The 22,102-nt window shown below is 43.8% G+C and overlaps 1 protein-coding gene across 1 annotated transcript in view; it reads left to right on the forward strand.

Annotated features, from left to right (window-relative positions):
* The window catches only part of Ednra (endothelin receptor type A), a 69,000-nt gene that overhangs the window by 17,673 nt on the left and 29,225 nt on the right, over positions 1-22,102 (forward strand). Inside the window, exon 3 of the mRNA XM_052166888.1 lies at positions 21,301-21,428. Within this exon, the coding sequence (XP_052022848.1) occupies positions 21,301-21,428 (128 nt within the window). The remainder of the gene's footprint in view (positions 1-21,300; positions 21,429-22,102) is intronic.

Below are 22,102 nucleotides of genomic sequence, written 5' to 3' on the forward strand. Positions count from 1 at the left end.
AGGAAAACATAGAAACATTTACAGGCAGAGGGTAGAGAAATGTCTAACCTGATTATTAAAGTAAAATCAAAAGTCCTGCGTTTTAAAGGACCTTTACGTCGTCGTGTGGTTCCTGTATGCCTTGACGCAGTGGAGAGGTGCTTCAGGACCCACGCGCACACATTGTGTGATGGTTGAATCCCGTTACCTGCATCCATCACCCTCGAGTGTTGTCGGCGTTCAGAATCCTCCCTGCCTGCAACACTGGCCTCTCACTTGAGGCCCACAGTTAAATGTTGTCGGACGCCCTTAGGGTCCAACACGTTACACGTTGCTCATCCCCAGCTGCCTCTGTACCCTTGGTCCCACTCTGTCCCCCATTTCTTGGTAACCACTCTCTATTTCTGACTTCATCTGAGATCATCATTTTCCAGATTCTAACATGATAAAATGCGGTACTTACCTTTGTCGTAGAATATTTTGCTTAACTTTGCACCTTTAGTTCACCTATGAACAATGGGACGAAATTTCCCATTCTTGTAGGGTTTACACATAAAGTATACCCGCTACGAAATAGTTCCACTGAATCAAACCGACGGGGAACTTTATTATTTGTCTTTACCTTTAACAATAAAAGTCTTGAGCATGTTCACACTGTCCAAATTCATTGCCTGGATGCATGTGCATTTTCCAAGTATGGAATATTGTACCTCCATATCATATATATATTATGTCAGATAAAGGAATTTTGCAGCAAGTACAAAAAAAAAAAAAAAAAAAAAAAAAAAAAGGACCTGATCCCAGTGAGGATTTTGGGTCCCAGTGAGGGTTTTGCTCACAGTAAGTTTTGTGTCTTTATGTCTAGAATTCACTAGTATTTTTATTTTAAGATGCTTCTCAGCCATCCAAAGTTCTTCAGATGAAAATTCTTTGTTTAGCTCTATACCCCATTTTTAATAGGGTTATTTGGTTTTCTGGGGTCTAACTTCTTGAGTTCTTTGTATATATTGGATATTAGCCCTCTATCTGATGTTGGTGAAGATCTTTTCCCAATTTGTTGGTTGCCAATTTGTCCTTTTGATGGTGTTCTTTGCCTTACAGAAACTTTGTAATTTTATGAGGTCCCATTTGTCAATTCTTGATCTTAGAGCATAAGCTATTGGTGTTCTGTTCAGAAACTTTCCCCCTGTACTGATGTCCTCAAGGGTCTTCCCCAGTTTCTTTTCTATTAGCTTCAGAGTATCTGGCTTTATGTGAAGGTCCTTGATCCACTTGGAGTTGAGCTTAGTACAAGGAGATAAGGATGGATCAATTTGCATTCTTCTGCATGCTGACCTCCAGTTGAACCAGCACCATTTGTTGAAAAGGCTATCTTTTTTCCACTGGATGTTTTCAGCTCCTTTGTCGAGGATCAAGTGGCCATAGGTGTGTGGGTTCATTTCTGGATCTTCAATCCAGCATTGATCTGCCTGCCTGTCACTGTACCAATACCATTCAGTTTTTAACACTATTGCTCTGTAGTATTGCTTGAGGTCAGAGACACTGATTCCCTCAGAATTTCTTTTGTTGTTGAGAATAGTTTTAGTTATCTTGGGTTTTTGGTTATTCCAGATGAATTTGAGAATTGCTCTTTCTAACTCTATGAAGAACTGAGTTGGGATTTTCATGGGTATTGCGTTGAATCTGTATATTGCTTTTGGCAAAATGGCCATTTTAACTATATTAATCCTGCCTATCCATGAGCATGGGAGATTTTTCCATTTTTTGAGGTCTTCTTCCATTTCCTTCTTCAGAGTCTTGAAGTTATTGTCATACAAATCTTTCACATGTTTGATAAGAGTCACCCCAAGGTACTTTATTCTGTTTGTGGCTATTGTAAAGGATGTCATTTCCCTAATTTCTTTCCCATCCTGCTTATCCTTTGAGTATAGGAAGGCTACTGATTTGCTTGAGTTGATTTTATAACCTGCCACTTTGCTGAAGTTGTGTATCTTCAAACTATTCCACAAAATAGAAACAGAAGGAACACGACCCAACTCCTTCTACGAAGCCACAATTATGCTGATACCAAAACCACACAAAGATCCAACAAAGAAAGAGAACTTCAGACCAATTTCCCTTATGAACATCGATGCAAAAATACTCAATAAAATTCTTGCCAACCAAATCCAAGAACACATAAAAACGATCACCCACCATGATCAAGTAGGCTTTATCCCAGGGATGCAGGGTTGGTTCAATATACAGAAATCCATTAATGTAATCTACTACATAAACAAACTCAAAGAAAAAACCACATGGTCATTTCATTGGATGCTGAAAAAGCATTCGACAAAATTCAGCATCCTTTCATGCTTAAAGTCTTGGAAAGAACAGGAATTCAAGGCCCATACCTAAACATAGTAAAAGCAATATACAGCAAACAAGTAGCCAACATCAAACTAAATGAAGAGAAACTTGAAGCAATCCCACTAAAATCAGGGACTAGACAGGGCTGCCCCCTTTCTCCTTATCTTTTCAATATTGTACTTGAGGTACTAGCTCGGGCAATTAGACAACATAAGGAGGTCAAAGGGATACAAAATGGAAAGGAAGAAGTCAAACTATCATTATTTGCAGATGATATGATAGTCTACCTAAGTAGTATTTTTATTTTAAAGGGTCTTTCCTCAACCATTTCTATAGATTTTTTTATTTGCTTATATAAGCCAACCCTATAAAAATTACAGTAGTATCCCATCAGCTAAGTACCATAATTCAAGCTAGATATCCTGTAACAGAATAAATACTGAAAAATGTGCTCGGTGATGTCTCTTGGATCACATCCACAAAGTGAACAGATGTGCATCACTATAACCAAGAGAGAATGTTTTCAGCTCCAAGACAGCCCCAGTCACCAGCCTAACTCTGAAGAAATCCCCTTCCTGACTTTTAACCATGTGAACGTGTTCTTTGGTGTCTCGTTTCTGTAGATTCCACTCATGTGACCTATTTTGTGCCTGCCTGCTTCATCTCAGCATCACACTCCAGAGTCAGCCACACTGTGGTGTTGGGTTGGAGAGCATCTCACTCCATGAAAAGGCACTGAGATAGCTTTCAGCTGTAATGAGAAGCACCCCTCTGTGTATTCTCACATGCATTCTTGTGCACACATATATACACGCCTGTTGCATGTATATAGATAAGTATATACTAAATGGACACTTTTAACATAATTCTTCATAATACATTTATATTTTAATTAACAAGTTTGGAGCAGTATACCAGAACATAGTACTAAACTATAAATGAGGCAGAATTTGCTAAGTAGAATTCTTTTTCTAATTCAACCTTGGAGACACATGTAGCCTATTATAAACTGCCCATTACACTTCTTGACCTTTCAAGAAAATCCGTTATTTCTCTCCATCTGGATAATTTCTAAATCAACTCATATGCTGGCTAAGCATCTGAGAAAAGAGAGAGAAAGAGAGACTGTGGGGAGCCGTGACTTCAGGTTACACAGATTCTCTGCTGACAGGCAAGTGATAAAGTTAGAATCCCAGGGGAGTTTTTTAATCTGTTTATTTGTTCATTTGTTTGTTTGAGACAAGGCCACATTACATAGTTCTGTCTAGCCTGGAACTCACTGTGTAGACCAGGCTGTCCCCTAGCACACAGAGATACAACTTCCTCTCCCTCCCAAGTATTGGCACTAAGGGCCACCTGGTTTGTTGAACTTTTTGAAATCATAGGACATGGAAAAAATTACTACTTTTTAAATGTAAAACACCTAAAAACATTTCTTTGAAAACATCTCTTTCTCCCAGAATAATAGATCAGGCTAAAATTTCAAACAGTCAAATTAATCTCAAAATATACAGAAAGAGATAAAGTTTGGCTTCAGTATTTCCCCACTGCTGATATACCAGACAGCATTCCTTGTGGGCCGTAAGGCACACTATCAAATGTCGGTTTAGAAGCACTGATTACAGATACCACATTCTCTAGCAGTTGGAACTGGGTTGGTGAGGTTCTCCAGACAATCTCTCTGAGATTATTTTTGTAAAGTGATATGTCCCAAGTCTGCCCGTTTCTAGGTAAACTGGCTAGGTTTATCTGTGATCTGTTCACCATCATGGTAATGCAAGATGACCACGACCAGGAAGATTAGGAGTAGAAACTTTCTAAATTGTTAAAAAAAAAATTAGTATGAATCTGAAAAGAAAAATTCTTTTTTAACAACCAACAAAATTTACATCACAGCATCCACAAAGCCCATCTCTCAAAATGCTGGCCACACCATAATTGGAAGTATCTTGAGATACATTTAGTAACTCGACAAGATTGAATGAGTTTTCGACACTTGGTCAACTACTTAGCTGTGTCCATTTCAAGTAACTGGGAGAGCAGCACACCAGATGGCCAGGGTCTTAGGTAGGCATCCATGATTCAAGTAAGGAGGAGAATGGCCCTTGGCTTTAGAGAAGCTTCCAGCTGAACTCTAAAGCTCTTCAAGGATGAAAAATAGACTGAAGCCCTCAGGATGAAAATTGCTATACTTCATATTTTTTCGTGTGGGCCAATTAAATTACGCGGTCATAATTAAAAGAACTGAGTAGAACTGAGTTTTCTTCCACCAGTGCTGAAAAGGTAAGGGACTACTTACAAGGCTGCAGGAAGGCCAAGTGACAGACAAAAGGGGCGTGGCGTGGAGGTGAGGAACGCCTGTGTTTCATTTGTTTAACACTGTGTGCTCATGCATGCTTAGAATTCACTGATGCTGATGTTCTTGCTATACACACACCTGTCCAGACCACTGGGGAGAAGGAAGGGAATCTACAGGGGATGGAGGGAAGAACGCAGAGGCGGGTGATAGACAGATAGCTGTCCTAGGATTCGCCTCTGAGATGCAAGCACTCAAAAGCAGCCCGTGTGGCTATACAGAAGGTCAGGTGTGGGGTATGAGTGTTGACACACATGGTTCTAGCTACAAAAGGAACTTGAAGAAGCAGAGCATGTGCGTTCCATAATGACACATTTATAATGGTCGCAGAGGTGGCCATTCCCATCATCCTTCGCCTTAGTTACTTTACTATTGTGATGAGACACCATGACAAAGGCAACTTAGAGAAGAAAGTTTATTTGGGACTTACAGTCTAGATGTCATGAGTTCATGACATCACAGCAGGGAGCATGGCAGCAGGAAGGCAGGCACGGTGCTGGAGCAGTAGCTGAGACTTTACATCTTAATCTGCAAGCAAGAGGCAGAGAGAGACTGGGACTATCTTGGGCTTTTGCAAACTTCAAAGCCCACCCCAGTGACACTCCTCCTCCAACAAGGCCACACCTACTAATTCTTCCCAGTCAGTTCCAGTTCTGTCAAATGGGGAACAGGCCTTCAAATACATGAGTCTGGAGCTGGAAATATGGTTGCATCTTTTAAAAGTAAATAATATTTTAAAATTATATGTAAGTATGTATATATGCATGTGTATATATACATTTTATTTGTGTATATATATGCATACATGTACATATTTACACACATGTGTATGTGTATGTGTATGTGTGTATGTATATGTGTATGTGTATGTATATGTGTATGTGTATGTGTATGTGTATATGTATGTGTGTGTATAATGAGCCTTTGGGAGCCATTCTCAAATCATCACAGTCATACTTGCAAGTGTAGTAGCTCAGTCAGCCTCCAGTTGCCGCACCTTCCATGTCTCCTGTGAATGTGAAATGCCTTCCTTGCTTTTCAGGGCACTAGTGAACTGTCTGAAGTGAGGAACATCTAATTTCCTTGCTAAATCTCAAAGGAGAAAGCAGATTCTGGAACTAACGGTATCTGAAATGTCCTTTCTGAGCCAGCACTGTTGGAGAGCCGATGAAGACAGTGTTTGCCACCAGGCTGCGGTTTAGGGTCTGTGATTCTTGGTCCAAGCCCATGTTTGGTTCAGTCTCCTTTCTCTGTGAATGCCGTACACTTTCTCTTCTGCTAGCCGGTGCTCTCTTGTGCATGTATGTCTTCTCATCAAAAGAAATTTTCAGAGAAGATTCTAATTTTCTTTTTACAAATAGAAATAAGGAATACATTCACACACACACACACACACACACACACACACACACACACGAGAATGGTATGTACATTGAGAAGCAACCAGTCTCCTCATTTCAGTTGTTTTTACATAGTTAGCAGTAGTTTTGTTTGTTTGTTTTTGTTTCCTTTTGTTTTGTTTGCAATGGGTTCTTACTCTGGACTTAGATTAGGCTTGACTTGAACTCATGGTAATCCTCCTGCCTTAGCTTCCCAAGTGATGATCTACCATGCCTGCCTGTCCTGTGTTTTAAGTTAGTTAGTTAGTTAGTGTGTTAAACTACCCCATACGTTTAACATTCTGTATTCCTGTTTCTTAATCAATATTCAGCATCTTGGTCTTTTCATGTGTCATTATATCTCAGAGATCTTTGAGAATATATACATCCTACTTTATTCTTTTTAGTTTCATACTTCCCCAGTATGAGAGAGAATCATAGTTTATATAATCCTTTGTCCCAGTCTTTTCCTTTAACAGACAATACTATGGCTATATATGTAAGTATGTGTGTATATATATATATATATATATATATATATATATATATATACGCCCTACTTATCAGTATAGTATGCGTAGGATGACTAGATGGGAAGTTTCCTCCCAGGATTCCTGAAGCCAAGGGTTACCACACAAATCGCTTTGGCAGCTGTCTCCCTAATAGCTATACTTTCTTGCACTCCACTAGAACGGAAGGGTCTCGCTTCCTAAACTCTGTTTTGTCCTTTTGTTCAATGCCAAAAAAAGTATTGGGAATATAGGCCAATAAATAAAACACTTGCCTCAAGTATGAGGGTCTGAGTTGGAATTCTCAGAACCCACATAAAAACCAGAAACAGCGGTACACATCTGTAAGCCTGGTGCTCCCAGGATGGGTTGGGAGGGGGAGACAGGAAGATCTCCAGGACCTGTGGGCTGGCATACACAGCAGAAACACAACAAAGAAACCTTGTCTTAAACAGGATGTGAGACAAAGACTTGCTCTCTGAATTCTAAATTCCACATGTGAACTGTACCGTTCTCTCTCTCTCTCTCTCTCTCTCTCTCTCTCTCTCTCTCTCTCTCCCTCCCTCCCTCCCTCCCTCCCTCCACCCTCCCCCTCTCTCTCTCACACACACACACACACATACACTAGTGTTGCTTGTAAAAATAGTAAAATAAGTCGGAATAATTTAGTAAAATAAGTCGGAATAATTTTGGGAGATATATTGGGTCTTAGAACAAAATGTTCAACATGTCATTTGCTTATGCTTAAAAATGAAAAAGATACTAATTCAAGAAAATATAGTATAACAATAGACGTTTCCTACTCTGGCGCAATCAGTAATGTACATTCAAGTCAGTGAATTCTACACTCTTGTTCTTTCAGAATTCATTCACCTGAGAATTGTCAAATCCATTTGTCCTTGTACTAGATTATTGTTATTAGAAAAAGCATCTTTGGCACATTTTCCAATCCAGTGCATATCATAAAAATGTTAAAAATGGAACCAAATTACATCTTCCTTGAAGAGATTTTTAATTTTGGATTGAAAGTAAGGTGAGCGTGCACACTAGAGATAAAAATTCAGCCTTTTTTTTTTCCTGTAAACTACTTTGTGAATTGTCACAACTATTTCCCAGGCAGTTGTCACTTGCATTTTTGACAGAGATCAGGAGAAATCCCAGAAGCCCAGTATCAAACCCAGTGCAGACCCTCCTGGCGGCTGGGCCAGGACCAGGCAGGAGCAGAGGACTAATGAAGCAGCTGTCAGTCACCTGTGGTAACAGGTTATGGCTGATGTCATGTGGTAGCCATGGGTCCTCTGAGTACCATGACTAGCCTGACTCTGGGTCTCACTGAACTGAGCCAAGTGACAAGAAACCCCCAATGCACCCGCTGGGTACACTGAGGCCCAGAGCAAGCACAGACCTCAGGAAACAAAACATGACCAGGAAAGCCTTCTGTTCCCATGCAGAGCCCTCTGTATCCGTGAGCCCAAAGACTCAGCTGCCTTTACTAAGCTGCCCCTATGTCTCCCCTTCACTGCCCACTACCGAGTCCTGTTGAAAGTTGGTGGATGCGTCAGACTGTAGCCGTGTCAGTTAACACTGTAAGATCATTTTCTTACTGTGACAACAAGGAAAATAAAATATGGCCAAGGTATTTATGTAATCTTGGACAAGTTATGTAGCGTGTCTATCTGTCTGAGTACTCTGGTCTTTCAGAATCGTGAGAGCCAGCAAGACGACTCAGTGGATAAAGGTACTTGCCACCAAGCCCAAGTCTGACAATAGGAACCCACGTGGTAGAAGAAAGAACCAATGTCAGCAAGTTGTCTTCTTGTAGACAGACCAGAAGCATACCACACACACACACACACACACACACACACTACACACACACCATAAACACACAAATATACACATTCATACATGCTCCATACATACACACGCTAGACACACCACACACATCACACACACACACACACATATTAAACACACACAGCGCACATACCCCACACACCATAAACACACACATACCATACACATACATATACTCCCAGGTCTCAGGACCTTTGTATTCTTACCGGTTGCTGAAGGGGCTGGAGAGATGGCTCAGCAGTTGAAGGTGCTTACTGTTCTTTCAGAGCGCCTTAGTTCAGCATCCACCTCAGACAGCTCACAGCTCTGGAACTCCAGTTCCAGGGGATCTGGTGCCTCCTTCTGGCTTCCTCAACCACCTGCCTACATGTGCGCATGCTCACAGACACAGGCACACATTAAACAGCTAGCTTATGACTATTGCTATGCACCATATTACCAGTAAAAACTGGGAATTCAACAGAATATATGGGCATTAATTCACAAAAAAGTAAGGTACCCATTAAATATTAGGTTATTTTTATAGAGAAAATGATGTTTTAAAGCAAAAAAAAAAAATCCTGAATGAGAAGAATAGCATTAATTTGAATTTTAATACACCCCTCTAATGTCTACCTTAATAAAATGCATTCCAGGTTGGCTCCACTGTGTTCCATTTTTATGGTTTAAATTCGTGACCACATCTGGCTTCCCTCCAAGAAGTAGTTAGAGAAAAAAAAGAGAACATTGATAGCTTTTTCATATAATTATGGCTATTCCTTGGTATGTGACTGCCATTGGCAATCTTTAAAGATTGGCTCTGACATTATGGCTGGGGAAGTGCTAATTAGCTTTCCAGACACAATGCACTGAAAACGGGTCTTTAGAAGCGCATGGCTTTGTAACCTCTGTCAGTCGGCAAAAAGAGTTTTGATTCATACACATCTTCTCAATGTCGGCCTATTTGAGATACAATATCAAAAAATGCATCCACCACTCTCACCAGCCTTTGTCAGCCAGGTTAGAAGGCTCACACTCTCCGCAGAGCTTGAAGACTGCAATCAGGCTGCCCTGTCCGTGACCCGTGTGACCTTGTTATTTCCCAAAGATGTTAATAAAACTCATTTTCAAAACTTTAAATAGGTGTAATGGTATAAAACAGATCCTCGACTAGGAGCCTAAAATTAGTAATTGAAATTTTCTTTCAAGTCACTATCATGGTTACACTGTCATGTTTATAGCCCACTGAGTTAATTTACTGTATAGTTTAGCTTTCCCTTTGAAAGTCATAAAATAGCCTTCACGCATTCAAAACATACTGTCTTCTGGCTTCATCTGTGGCATTTCCCAAGTTCTGACAACCTGGATTCTTCGAGGAGAGGAGAAAACATAGGAATAAAAGACTATCGCAGTCAGTAGGAAGGATTAAAGAGCACATGGGGGGAGAGGGTTTGGGGGAGGAGGTGGTCAAGCTAAGAGGACGGACACGTGAGTTTCAGAGGAACCTATCCCAGTGGGATGTGGAAGTAATATACAGTTTAAGAGCTTCCTGAGAATTTTGAGGGATCTGAATCCAGCCCAGCCAGGTTTCCCCCATCCTCCTCCCTCGGTGTTAAGAGGCCTTCAGTGCCTCTGACATTCCGTACACGGCACATAGTTTTTAACCAGGCCCCTGAAGCTGGATCGCGGGACGTGTTAAAACACATATCACTCGCTCGCGGTCACTTCGTAACGAAGTCCTCATGAACAGTTCCTTGTAATGCCTCTGCCTTTAGAACCGTGTGATTTTATTCTCTAATGAGCTCCGGTTGCTAGATACACCACCTCCATCTTCCTCCCCACATCAGCCACAGCACCAGTGGGCCTCCTCTGCACACATCTGCCATCGGTCTCCTTCTGCCACATACAATGTCCTTACGGGCTCATTGTTCCCACATACACACAAGATAATTGTGACCACATGGCACACTCCACAGTGGGCGCTAACTCAAGCTCTAAAGAATTTGCACATTAAGTCAGTGCATCCCAGCATGTTTTCAAACATGCTGCATGGCTTCCGTGTTTCCTGATTGCCACCTCTGTCACTGAAAAGTTTTGGGAGATGACTGCCTGACTCTACACCGTGGATCTCTGCAATCACAGACTTTAATCACAGGCTTATGATTAAGCTAAAGTCTAAGGTTTCCCATCGGGTTCTAGCCTTGCTCCATGTCCTTATTTCCTGTCGAGGACACTGCTTGCCTTTTGTCCCAGCAGGCCCCAGGCATTCCGTCACAATGTGACATCCTCTCTCCATCCAGACAAAGGCAGGGCTCACTCTGCAACATGAATCTGTTATGAACTAACCCTCCAAATACTAACCCATGCATTAGCTGCTGGGTAGTAAAATTTCAACGCTGACATCTTGGTTTTCTGCTTTAAAATTATATTCTTCCCATCCAATGATCTTTCCACATTATGTTTGCAGAACTAGGAAGTCTCAGGCCCTTTATTTAATTTCTGCATCAGTTTCTTTGAATCAGTTATTCAAGGAAACATCCTGGTTCCCACCCCTCTGGTGCCTGAAGCTCAGTGATTAGAAGATTCCTCCAGAGAAAGAAATCCTCTAGCTCTCAAACTCCTGGTTTGTTTCGCTAAGTGGCCCTGGCTTTCCTAGAACTCACGCTGTAGACCTCACCCAGACCTCAAAGCCATGAAAATCTGCCTGCCTCTGCCTCCCAAGTTCTGGGACCACCACATCCTACACTGGGTCTGTCTTTAAAAATTATTTTCTTTCTGTTCCATTCTCTCTTCCCCCTCAGTTATTATTAATATCTATGTGTTTTAGATTCCAGAAAGTGAAGTCCTCAGCCAAAAACAAAAAAAAACAAAAAAAACACAAAAACTGATCCACTAAATATTCAGAAATAAATGATGTGTCAATTAGTTAAATAAAAACAGTGGCAGCGATTCCATGCTTTGCAACACAAGTTGGAGGAATAAGGCAAGTCCTCAGCGTCTGCTGTTGCAGGACCAACGTGTACCCCTTGCTGTATGCTGTCGGCCGACCCCGTAGGACTCATTGGTTCTATCAGCTTATTTAAGACATCAGCCACATAGCGCGGATAGTCTTTTATCTGCACTTTACGCTGAGGAACAGGGTGTGTGCTGGTGGAAATAAAACCACGTGGTCTCTCCCTCTGCTAAGGTTCTGGTGAGAAGCTTAGAGCTTTGGGTGCCAATTGACTGTCTTCTAGACAGTAAATTCCTTGAGATGGCGGCGGCCTTTGTTCTGTGAGGGCTGCCACCACCCGGTACTGGATACCTGCGAGGTGTTGTTATACCATGGGCTCTAGTTTGGATCTTAAATGTCCCTCAGCGGCATTAATGCCTTAATTCCCACGGCACCCACGGCATCTACTGTAGGGTAGAACAGCTACAGTAAAAGTCTACTAGAAAAAGTTCGGCCATTGGGTCATGCCCTCAAAGAAGATTGCGACTTTGACTCTCCTCTTCCTCTGTCCTTCCGGTGGGTCATGGCTTCCGTGGAGTATGCTGCTTCCTCCAGCACATACCCCCTGCCGTGAAATGTTGCTTCGCCTTAGGCCCAAAGGCAATGAAGCAGAGTAGCCACTGCCTCTGCAGCCCTGAGCCACCGGAAACTTTATCCCTTCCATTCGTTCTCTCCGATATTTTTCTTTTTTTTCTTTTTTTTTTTCTGTACACAAGCAATTTCTTTTTTCTTTTTTTCTTTTTTTCTTTTTTTTCTGTACACAGGCGATTTCTTTTTTCTTTTCTTTTCTCTTATTATTTTCTAAATTCTTTGTTTACATTCCAAATGCTTTCCCCTTTCCCGGTTTCCCCCTCCCCTCATGTCCCAGAAGCCCTCTTCTCTCCAGTGACAGAAGCTAGCTAACCTCCTTAGCAAAATGAGGCCAAGAGACAGAGTTAGCCATAGGTTATCCATGGCTGCAGTTCACATTTCTAGACCTTTCCTTGTGCTAAGCTCTCTGTGCATTATCTCCAGTGCTGCTTGTGATAACCAGTTGAGGCAGCTACCATAGCATTCATGATTTACAGAGGAAGACCCAAGAAGACAAAGGAGTAACCCAGGGTCCTTAAGTCATGGGTCAGAAAGATGGTGCACCAGATCAGGTCCACAGTTGACATGAAGCTTCCTCTGTCCCATGTCACTGAGAGCGCACACAGTCAGGCCAGCACACGCACAGTCAGGCCAAAACAGCTCCTTCTCTGAATGTCACATACTACAAGCTCTTGGCCTGTTCAGGAGGCAAGAGGAGCCTGGCAAAGAAAACTGTGCAAATGCCACAGAAGTCAGTTTTGGTCACACTGGTGTGAAAGCTTTGCCTCAGGCCTGAAGTAATTAGAGCGGGATGCAGGAGCAGATCCCATTCCTGTCAGGAGATCAGGAGCGGGATGCAGGAGCAGACTCTATTCCTGTCAGGAGATCAGGATGCAGGAGCAGACCCCATTCCTGTCAGATCAGGAGCTGGATGCAGGAGCAGACCCCATTCCTGTCAGGAGATCAGGAGTGGGATACAGGAGCAGACCCCACTCCTGTCAGATCAGGAGTGGGATGCAGGAGCAGATCCCACTCCTGTCAGATCAGGAGTGGGATGCAGGAGCAGACCCCACTCCTGTCAGATCAGGAGCTGGATGCAGGAGCAGACCCCATTCCTGTCAGGAGATCAGGAGCGGGATGCAGGAGCAGACCCCACTCCTGTCAGATCAGGAGCGGGATGCAGGAGCAGATCCCACTCCTGTCAGGAGATCAGGAGTGGGATGCAGGAGCAGACCCCTTCCTGTCAGGAGATCAGGAGCAGGATGCAGAAGCAGACCACACTCCTGTCAGGAGATCAGGAGCGGGATGCAGGAGCAGACCCCACTCCTGTCAGATCAGGAGCGGGATGCAGAAGCAGGCCCCACTCCCTGTCAGGAGATCAGGAGTGGGATGCAGGAGCAGACCCCATTCCTGTCAGGAGATCAGGAGCAGGGTTGATTTTATAACATCTGACTTGAGATCTGCAATAGCCAGAACTCACGCTCTCACTGAAAGCCCTGGCCTGAGTGTCTTGGGCTTTGTTATCACCTCAGGCTGCACTGGTGGGCGTGTATTCTTCTTTTCTACAACTTTTACATCCCACTTCTCTACAAGAATGAAGGGAGAGAGTAACAGAGCAAGGAGGGGAGGGGAAGGGAGGACAAGGGGGGAGAGGAGGGGAGGAGAAGACAGGAGAGGAGAGGGGAAGGGAGGGGAAAGGGGAGGGAAGGAGAGGGGAGGAGAAGGGAGGGGAAGGGAGAAGAGGGGAGGAGAGAAGGGGAAAGAGGGGAGGGGAAGAGGGAGGGGAGAAGAGGGAGGAGAGGAAGGAAGGGGAGAGGGGAGGGGAAGGGGGAAAGGAGGAGGGGGAAGGGAGAGAGGAGAGGGGAAGAGATGACAGGAAAGGAGGGGGAGGAGAGAAGGGGAGAGGAGAGGAGGGAAGGGGAGAGGAAGGGAGGGTAAGGGAGAGGAAAGGAGGGGAGGAGAGGGGAGGGAAGGGGAGGGGAAAGGAGGGGAGGATAGAGGAGAAGAGGGGAGGGCAGGGGAGGAGAGTCAGAACCCTGCTCTTTGAAGACTATCTATCTGGTTCCAAGTGACCCATAATCAGGCATGTTCCAGAGAAGAGCACATTCTTTAAACGTTGAGGCTTTTAGCTACTGCAGACTATATTCATAAATCCTTCATTGCTGTCTGGGATGGGCGGAGGGAGACAAAAGGAAAAAAATCTCTAGGCCTTCACAGAGGAGTGGAAGGAATCAGGACAAAGAAAAGCCTGCTGCTGGTTCTCTAGTGACGGTTTTAAGATGTGGGGACAAAGGCAGAAACAATGTCAGCGTGATGAGAATAGGGAACTGCAGATGCTAACATCTGGAACAGGAAAACACTGGCACAGTTCTGCATCTTGTCCTCATTGAAGTCATACATAAATAAATGGTGCGCACCTTTCAACTTGGGTTTACAAATTATAGCAAACCAAAATAACAAGTATGGTATGTATGTGTTCCGCTGGCAGGATTCTCACATTGTCCTGCGTGAGCCTCCCAAACGGCCTTCACCCCACTGTGGCAGGTGTCAGACCACCCCTATTTGAAGAGCATAGAAAAATGGTTCTGACAGGTTAGGTAGCTTCCCCTAGGTCACACAGCAATAGTTACCCTCTTCCGCCTGTCCTGAATTTAGGGAATGGATACATAGCCTCAGGCCAGTGGGGCCCAGACACCAGCGTCCTTACTGTTTTGTTAAGTCTCTCTGTGCTCACGTCCTTGGACAGTGAGGGAAATGAGACGGGAGCTTCACAAGCTGCTCAGTCCCAAACTTTTGTGACGGGTTCTCCCTCACGGATGGAGTGTGTGCTTGCTTGGTTGATTTGGGCGGGGGGGGGGGTTGTTTGTTTGTTTGTTTCCTGCTCGTCCAGGTCTAACTGGATACCAACTCTTACTCCCGTTGTCCGAGGTACCTCTAGAGTAATGAATCTCAGAGCAGCAGCAGAACCTCTTGTGAGTTGTTAGGAATGCCAATTCTTAGGCCCATCCGCAGAGTGTCTGAGTCACAAGCTCTGAAGATACAATACAAGCAGTACTGTCAGGAGCCCTTAGGTGCCTCTGATGCTGCTCAGTGGCTGAAACCCCCCCCCCCAACCCTCCTCCATCTTCTGTTTCTACATCGGTCCTCCAGAATTCTGGTGCAGTCTCAGGGATGCGTGTTTCAACCTCAACAGCCTTAATATCTTGCATCCTGGTGGTTATTCGGGTGGATATTAGCCACACCCTTAGCCTCTACTCCCCAGATGCCAGGAACAGCCCTACTAGTTAGTCCTTAATACCCAGAAGAATCCAATATTGTTACATATTCCGCAAAAACCACATAACCCCTAGTTGATCAGCAAAGGGTTGTGGATTATGCTCTAAATGCTGGATTATTTTTTAGCTCCCTTAATAATCCTTATTTCAAACCAATATTGAGATCTCTCTCTCTCTCTCAGAAGTGTTTCTGCTGGTGATGAACTTGAATCTGCAGCAAGTTAAAGAATAAAACCTAAGCATATAGCATTGGACATAAGTAACAATAAGGCAACCTATAACAGAGATTGTTTACCTACCATGACTAGAAATCACCATGGCATAATTTCATATCATCTCTCCAAGTCTAGACTTTTCCCTTGCTGTCTGGTTCTCAGGCATGGTCCAACAGCACTGACATTGTGCATGGTGAATGAGGCACCACTTTGCACACACACACACACACACACACACACACACACAAAATTTACAGACGTGGACATAAAAGGAGCCTAGGGGCGGTGGTGGTGCAAGGCCTTTAATCCCAGCACTTGGGAGGCAAAAGCAGGTGGATTTCTGAGGTCGAGGCCAGCCTGGTCTATAGAATGAGTTTCAGGACAGCCAGGGCTACACAGCTACACAGAGAAACCCTGTCTCGAAAAAGCCAAAAAAAAAAAAAAAAAGAAAGAAAGAAAGAAAGAGCCTGGGGACGTAGCCATTCTGAAAACAGGCCCAGGTGTGGTAGCAATTGGTGCAAGTTTGTAGGTAAATCCATGACTGGCAGGGTTAAGAAAGAGACGTCCTTTGTGGTGTTGGTTTGTGATGTGGACTGTGCAATTGGTTTAAACAAGGCAAACGTCCCCTCTGAGACGAAGGTACTTGGTTGTCTCCAGTGCTCTCTGAACTCTTCTAGAGACAGATAAAAGAGATGAGGGTTTACCTGTGGGACATCTCCTCTCCAGGCCTTCCCTGGACCTCTTCGGAAGCTCTGCACCTCTCATCCAAAGCAGGGTTTGTGGCAGACAACCCGGCTTGTGCCCTCGGCTCTGGTGATAAGAAAATCAAGGCAGGAATGGCTTTCAGAGCCTGTGTACTGCCATCGCAGACCATGAGAGTGCGGTCCTGAATTCCTGAGTTAGAGTCCGTGACTCTGGTGATGGAGCAGCCGGGGCCTCTCTCTCTCTCTCTCTCTCTCTCTCTCTCTCTCTCTCTCTCCCGTGTCTCTCTCTCTCCCCCCTCTCTCTCTCTCCCCCTCTCTCTCTCTCCTCTTTCTCCTCTCTCTCTTTTCTCTCTCTCTCCCCTTTCTCCTCTCTTTTCTCTCTCCTCTCTTTTCTCTCTCTCTCCCCTCTTTCTCCTCTTTTCTCTCTCCTCTCTTCTCTCCTCTCTCTCCTCTCTCTTTTCTCTCTCCTCTCTCTCCTCTCTCTCTCCTCTCTTTCTCCTCTCTCCCTCTCCTCTCTCTCCTCTCTCTCTCTCCTCTCTCCTCTCTCCTTCTCTCTCTCCTCTCTCTATCCTCTCTCCTCTCTCTTTTTTCTATCCTCTCTCCTCTCTTCTCTCTCCTCTCTCTCTGCCCCCTCTCTCTCTCTTTCTCTCTCTCCCCCCTTTTTCTCTCCCCTCCCAGGTACCACACAGGCTTCTCAAAGAGACATGAGTATGAGGCTCTCATAGCACAGGCCTTTTTAGGGCAATGAAAATAACCTGGTTCCTCGTGCTCCAAAATGATCCTTTGAGCCAGTTTGACTTGACAGATTTCCAGAGTTGTTTGTTTATTCTGTCATGGAATCCATTATTGCTGTTAAGATTAAAGAAACCAGCAGTCATTTTTCCATGGTCTAGATATCATACTACACAGCTGCTAAGCAAGTGTGGTCATGGTTTAAACTGTTTCATCAAAATGATTTTAAAGACACGACCTTTTGCTTAGACAATAGTGCTTTCCATAAAATTACTCCAGAAAGAGAACAGAGTAAACTTTTTAAAGTATTTTTTTACATATGTTCCCATGGGTTTAAAAAGAAAAAGGACACTGTACAATGTAAGTTTCCTAAAAGAAAACATCACCATCAGCAAGAGTGGCTTTTGGGTGGGAAATCTAGGCTGTGAAGACTCACTGTTCAGTTGTTGTCGTCATTATCTAAGCATCAGATGGATTCAGTTTTACTATTTCAAAACATTGTAGTTTTAATTTTAAGTGTTAGTAAATAATAGGAAAGAAGTGCCTCAAGAAGAAGAAGAAGGAGAAGGAGGAGGAGGAGGAGGAGGAGGAGGAGGAGGAGGAGAAGAAGAAGAAGAAGAAGAAGAAGAAGAAGAAGAAGAAGAAGAAGAAGAAGAAGAAGAAGAAGAAGAAGAAGGAGAAGAAGAAGAAGAAGAGGAGGAGGAAGAGGAAGAGGAGGAAGAAGAGGAAGAGGAAGAAGAAGAGGAAGAAGAGGAAGAAGAGGAAGAAGAAGAAGAAGAAGAAGAAGAAGAAGAAGAAGAAGAAGAAGAAGAAGAAGAAGAAGAAGAAGAGAAGAAGAAGGAGAAAAGGGAGGGAGGGGGGAGAGAGAGAGAGAGAGAGAGAGAGAGAGAGAGAGAGAGAGAGAGAATGAGAATAAATAAATAAAAAATGAAATTTAAAGAGAAAAATCTGTGAGTTAGACTGTTTGCTTCCATTTATACCTGATTTATTGCTAGAGACAGAAAAAGCAGGAATATCTCCCAAGTCAGCTCACCATTCACCCTAATACTGCTTGGGAGAATGAGATTAGCATGCAGGCCTTTCTTAAGGTTGGGTGGCTAAGACAACAGTTTGGGTTCCCAGTTTCAGGAGTCAAACCTGTGGTCAGTTCACCTCCCTGCCTTGAGTTGCTAGTGAGGCAGCATTTTACAGCGGCAGGGCATGGAGAAGGGACTGTCCACCTCCAAGCAGACAAGAAGCCAAGAGAGGAGAGGCTCGCTTTCAGGATCCCTTCCAGTGGCCTAGAGGACGTGTGTGTGTGTGTGTGTGTGTGTGTGTGTGTGTGTGTGTGTAAATGGCCAAATCACACCTGGGACACTGGAAACTTGCCCATTATTCAGTCCATGTGGCTGCGTCCTCCATAATCCTACTCTGGTGTTGGATCCCAGGGACATTCCTGGAGTGCTGCTGGCCTCCTGGCAGAGGCAGCAATCACAGGGTAAACCAGTTGTGGTGGGGGTGGGGGAACAAAAATGGCATACTAGCAAAAGATAAGAATTCTGAAAAATGCTTTTTCTAAAATCTGGGTTCCTCAACCTGGAAGTGTTAGAAGAGGTGAGCCTTCCATCTCAATCAAGGCAACAGAACAGTTCCTCAGTTGAGGCCCTCTACTCAATTGACTCTAATTTGTGGAAAGTCAACATAAAAAAAACCACAGTCCTTGTCTTGATTAGAGTGATTTGCCCCAAAAAATTGTGCCTTGTGCCTTTACTTGCACCACACAGAGTCATATTATTTGAGTTTCAGGAAGATTGTCAGCATTCAGAGTTGTATGTTAGCGGAGAACCTGCTGATAAAACTTATGTGAAAATTTTGATAAGCCCATTAGGACTGTTCATTGTGACATGATGAAGAGACAAAGTCAAAGAAAAAGATTCTTTCAAAACCTATTCAGTATGACAAGAACTTCAAGTCTCTGAAGAAAGAAATCAGAGAAGATCTCAGAAGATGGAAAGATCTCCCATGTTCATGGATTGGCAAGGTTAATATAGTAAAAATGGCCATCTTGCCAAAAGCAATCTACAGATTCAATGCAATCCCCATCAAAATTCCAGCTCTTCTTAGAGGTAGAAAGGGCAATTTGCAAATTCATTTGGAATAACAAAAAAACAGGATAGCAAAAACTATTCTCAACAATAAAAGAACTTCTGACAGAATCACAATCTCTGACTACAAGCTGTATTACAGAGCAATAGTGATAAATAAAAAATAAAAAATAAAAACAACTATATGGTATCAGTACAGAGACAGGCAGTTAGATCAATGGAATAGAACAGAAGACCCAGAAATGAACCCACACACCTATGGTCACTTGGTATTTGTCAAAGGAGCTAAAACCATCTACTGGGGAAAAAAAAGGACAGCATTTTCAACAAATGGTGCTAGTTCAAATGGTGTTCAGCATGTAGAAGAATGCAAATAGATCCATTCTTATCTCCTTGTACAAAGTTCAAGTCCAAGTGGATCAAGGATCTCCACATAAAACCAGATACACTGAAACTAATAGAAGAGAAAGTGGGAAAGAGCCTCAAATATATGGGCATGGGGGGAAATTTCCTGAACAGAACACCAATGGCTTATGCTCTAAGATCAACAATCAACAAATGGGAGCTCATAACTTTGCAAAGCTTTTGTAAGGCAATGGACACTGTAAATAGGACAAAACAGCAACCAACAGATTGGGAAAAGATCCTTACCAATCCCACATCTGATAGAGGGCTAATATCCAACATATACAAAGAACTCAAGAAGTTAGACTCCAGAGAACCAAATAACCCTATTTTAAAATGGGGTACAGAAGAAAGAATTCTCAACTGAAGAATACCAGATAGCTGAGAAGTACCTAAAGAAATGTTCAACATCTGTAGTCATCAGGGAAATGCAAATCAAAACAACCCTGAGATTCCACTTCACACCAGCCAGAATGGCTATGAACAAAAACTCAGGTGACAGCAGATGCTGGCGAGGATGTGGAGAAAATGGAACACTCCTCCATTGTTGGTGGGATTGCAAGCTGGTGCAACCACTCTGGATTTTAGTCTTGCAGTTTCTCAGAAAACTGGAGATACTCATAATACTGGAGTTTCTCATAATACTACCAGAGGACCCAATCACAAAAGAACACACATGGTAGGCACTCACTGATGAGGGGATATTAGCCCAGAAGCTCGGAGTGCCCAAGATACAATTCACAGACCATATGAAGCTCAAGAAGGAAGACCAAAGTGTGGATGCTTCAGTCCTTCTTAGAAGGGGAAACAAAATACTCACGGGAGGTAGAGGGTGGAAGGGCCTTGGAAGGAGGAAGGGGAGGGGGAAAGGGGGCAGGATCAGGTGTGCAAGGAGCTGGGGATGATACACAGTGGGTCAGGAATTTGAACAGAGGTGTGTAGCAATGGGGATGGGGGACTGTGGGTAGCCACCACCAAGTCCCAGATGCCAGGAAAGCAAGAGGCTCCCAGGACCCAACAGGGATGAGATTAGCTGAGATGCCCAACAAGGGGGAGGGAGAACCTATAGAGACCATATCCAGAGGTTAGGCATGGCCCCTGGTTGGGGGATGGGGCCACCCACTCATCTCCAAATTTTTAATCCAGAAGGTCTGTCTAAAGGAAATAAGGGACAAAGAGTGGAGCAGAGACTGAAGGAGAGGCCATCCAGAGACTGCCCCACCTGGGGAACCATCCCATGTACAGATACCAAACCCAGACACTATTGCAGATGTCAAGAAGTGCTTGCTGACAGGAGCCTGATATAGCTGTCTCCTGAGAGGTTCTGCCAGAGCCTAACAAATACAGAGGCCGATGCTCACAGCCAACCATTGAACTGAGCACAGGGTCCTCAATGGAGGAGTTAGAAAAAGGACTGAAGAAGCTGAAGGGGTTTGCAACCCCATAGGAAGAAAAACAGTATCAGCCAAACAGAACCCCCTGAGCTCCCAGGGACTAAACCACCCACCAAAGAGTACACATGGAGGGACCCATGGCTTCAGCCACATATGTAACAGAGGATGGCCTTGTTGGTAGAAGCCCTTGGTCCTGTGAAGGCTCAATGCCCCAGTGTAGGGGAATGCCCGGGCAGTGAGGTGGGAGTGCGTGGGGGAGCACCTTCATAGAAGCAGGGGGAAGGAGGATGGGATAGGGGCTTTCTAGAGGGGAACCAGGAAAGGGGATAACATTTGAAATGCACATAAATAAAATATCCAATATAAACAAACAAACAAATAAATAAATAAACCAAAAACAATATTCAGAAGCAGAGTGGTGACTTGAAAGCTAAGGATGTGGTCGTGTGTTCACCCTGGGGATACAAGCAGGCTGCACAAGTCTTGCCTCTCCTTGTCTTACCCCTATTTCCTCTTTACAGCTGTTGGCGGGGCGCTGGCCTTTTGACCACAATGATTTTGGAGTGTTTCTCTGCAAGCTGTTCCCCTTTTTGCAGAAGTCCTCCGTGGGCATCACCGTCTTGAATCTCTGCGCTCTCAGTGTGGACAGGTAATGTGGCTCTCCTTGGCTCTTTAGTGGGGTTTAGAAAATCATTTTTCTCAGAAGGGAGAGAGAGAGAGAGAGTCTTGCCAGACACAGCTATTAACCAGTGTCAAAAGAGGCTAAGACCATACCAGTCCTGCTCCCCACCCTGTGTTTAGAATTGTTTTGTACATTTGCTAATTAGTATTGATCTGAGACTCTTCGCAATATGCACCTTAGCACATGTGGCCAGTGACACACAGCTGGCTTCCTTAAGATGGTAGAAAAAAAATGATAGAATAAACTTGATGAAAGTAAGAGACCTAGAATATACAAATACTGGACTTGAAATGGTATTATTGTTATTATTTAAAAAATAGCATTGAGTTATATTTCAAATGCTTGAGCCAAGCAATAAATGTATAACGTTATGTTTTTCACTATACCTCCTGAAATGCCAAACCGGTTCCATGTTTTTCAAAAGAGGGCAGCAAAATAAACAACTGTATCAAGTTCTGAAAGACCCATAATCCTCACAAATGATTTTAAGGGAGAGCTTCCTGAAGGGAGGGCTGCAGCCCCAGGTGGGTGGGCGCCAGGGGAAGCCCCAACAACAACAATGAAGGAAGCAGGAAGGGTTTCTGAGCACTTGATGGCGAAAGGTTCATTCAAAATCAAATGCGGAGTGACCCCAAGATGTG

Source organism: Apodemus sylvaticus, chromosome 21 (genome assembly GCF_947179515.1).
Source record: "Apodemus sylvaticus chromosome 21, mApoSyl1.1, whole genome shotgun sequence".
Taxonomy (NCBI): domain Eukaryota; kingdom Metazoa; phylum Chordata; class Mammalia; order Rodentia; family Muridae; genus Apodemus; species Apodemus sylvaticus.